This window comes from Chrysochloris asiatica, unplaced genomic scaffold (assembly GCF_000296735.1).
Source record: "Chrysochloris asiatica unplaced genomic scaffold, ChrAsi1.0 scaffold00095, whole genome shotgun sequence".
Lineage (NCBI taxonomy): Eukaryota > Metazoa > Chordata > Mammalia > Afrosoricida > Chrysochloridae > Chrysochloris > Chrysochloris asiatica.
This window is the reverse complement of record NW_006408613.1, coordinates 7,218,644-7,220,461: the sequence shown is the minus strand read 5'-3', so window position 1 is coordinate 7,220,461 and position 1,818 is coordinate 7,218,644. Positions and strand designations below refer to the sequence as shown.

Sequence of the window (1,818 nt, the reverse complement as noted above, 5' to 3'; positions counted from 1 at the left end):
CCTCGGAAACACTATACACGATCGCTATGAATAGGAACCGACTTGACAGCACTAAACAATAACAATATGTGGGTATGAAGTGGAAGGAATAAAGGTAGATATTTGATTTTCTAAAAATTAGTGTATAAACTGGTTTTCAATTACATATTACTATTCCAGGTTTCTCAGAACATGTTGAAACAAATTATATGTAAAATCTTTATATGAATGAGCTCATTTATCTATCAAAGGGTTTCATAGATCATAAATGAAGTACATAACTTTTTCTAAGTTTTTATCCTTTTAAATCTCAATCTGACTACAGGATTTCTAATGCACCTGTAATGAGACTACCGAGTGTATTTTTATATATGTGATGATTTATTTGTGGTTATTTAGACAGGGGAGAAAATCTGATATTATATGCTCAACTAGGTCAATTTAATATTTACCATTGAAACCAAGTATGGCTTGATCCCTTGAGAAAAAATGATGATGTTAAGTGTGTTTTTTCTCTAGCGGTAACTTGCCCTAGTATTGAAGCTCAGCTCTCTGAACATGTCATCTGGAGACTGGTTTCTGGATCACTGAATGAGTATGGGGCTCAAGTTGTGCTGAGTTGCAGTCCTGGTTATTATTTAGAAGGCAGAAGGCTCGTCCAGTGCCAAGCTAATGGATCATGGAGCATAGGAGAGGAGAGGCCAAGTTGTAAGGGTAAGTGATGCATGTATTTTCCAGATTAAGTAGCTATTCTAATTACTAACATGAACTACATCTTCATTTTAAGGTACTGTCATAAAATCTATCATAATCTTAAAAATGAAAAGTATAAGCAAATGGGATTTCTTATAAATATAATAATGAATGTGATTTTTTTGTGTGGCATACTTAAAACGTATGTAGAACAGATGGTAAATGATGCTCTACTTTGTTACCTATCATATTTTATAACATTTCAAATACCAGAATATGTAAATATCAAGTCAGCTAAAACAAATATTGGCCTATGTTTGAGAACATGAGTCTTATTCCATATACTGATATTGAAAAGTTCTAAATAGTATCTTGGGAAATAGTATTTATGCTGACAATACTGTTTTCTCAAATGACTGTCTTAAAAAAAGGAAATTGTTGCTCTCTTAGGTACATGATAAGCTGTTAAACCTTTGAGTGAGTTTCATACTAAATATGAATAAGTAGACAAATAAAATAATTATAATATTGTTCAGAGCACTATTTGATTCAGACATATTTAATACACAATCTTAGTTGATTGGTCATAGTAAATTATCATGCATAGAAACAAGTAGTTAGACCTGTGTAAAATTTTTAAGATACACAGTATAGTAAGAATAAACCTTAAAAAAATCAATGCTTTGTTGTCTTTTATAATCATTTAAATTCAATTCTTAATAGAACACATGTTAATTAAACATGTAGTAGAAGCTATTTACCAGGAACACAAAGATATATTAAGAAGAATCACTGACCTCAAGAGTCTCATATTCTTCCTAGTCAGGATGACACGCATACCTGTTTCTCTAGGACAATCCTGACTGAAGCTTGTTTTCTGGGATAATTTTTAATGTTTTCCTTGTTACTCTGAAAAGTGTCCTAGTTTGAATGATGGGGTCACTGAATTTGTAGTGAGTTTCCTCTGCTATGTTTTTGCCATTTAGTAAATGTTCTCCTTCACCACACTCAAACACATAAACACATCTATCCCTACAATCATTCTTTCATTTATCCACAATAAAGGTCAATTTTTTGATTTGGAGATTTCAGGTTATCTAAGTCAGCACAGAGTTGAAAAGGAACTAGAAGATTTTACCTTCTGCC

The 1,818-nt window shown here is 32.0% G+C and overlaps 1 protein-coding gene across 1 annotated transcript in view; it reads left to right on the top strand.

The window, feature by feature from the left end:
• The window catches only part of CSMD1 (CUB and Sushi multiple domains 1), a 2,529,117-nt gene that overhangs the window by 2,373,204 nt on the left and 154,095 nt on the right, over positions 1–1,818 (top strand). The window contains exon 49 of the mRNA XM_006866725.1: positions 499–693. Within this exon, the coding sequence (XP_006866787.1) occupies positions 499–693 (195 nt within the window). The remainder of the gene's footprint in view (positions 1–498; positions 694–1,818) is intronic.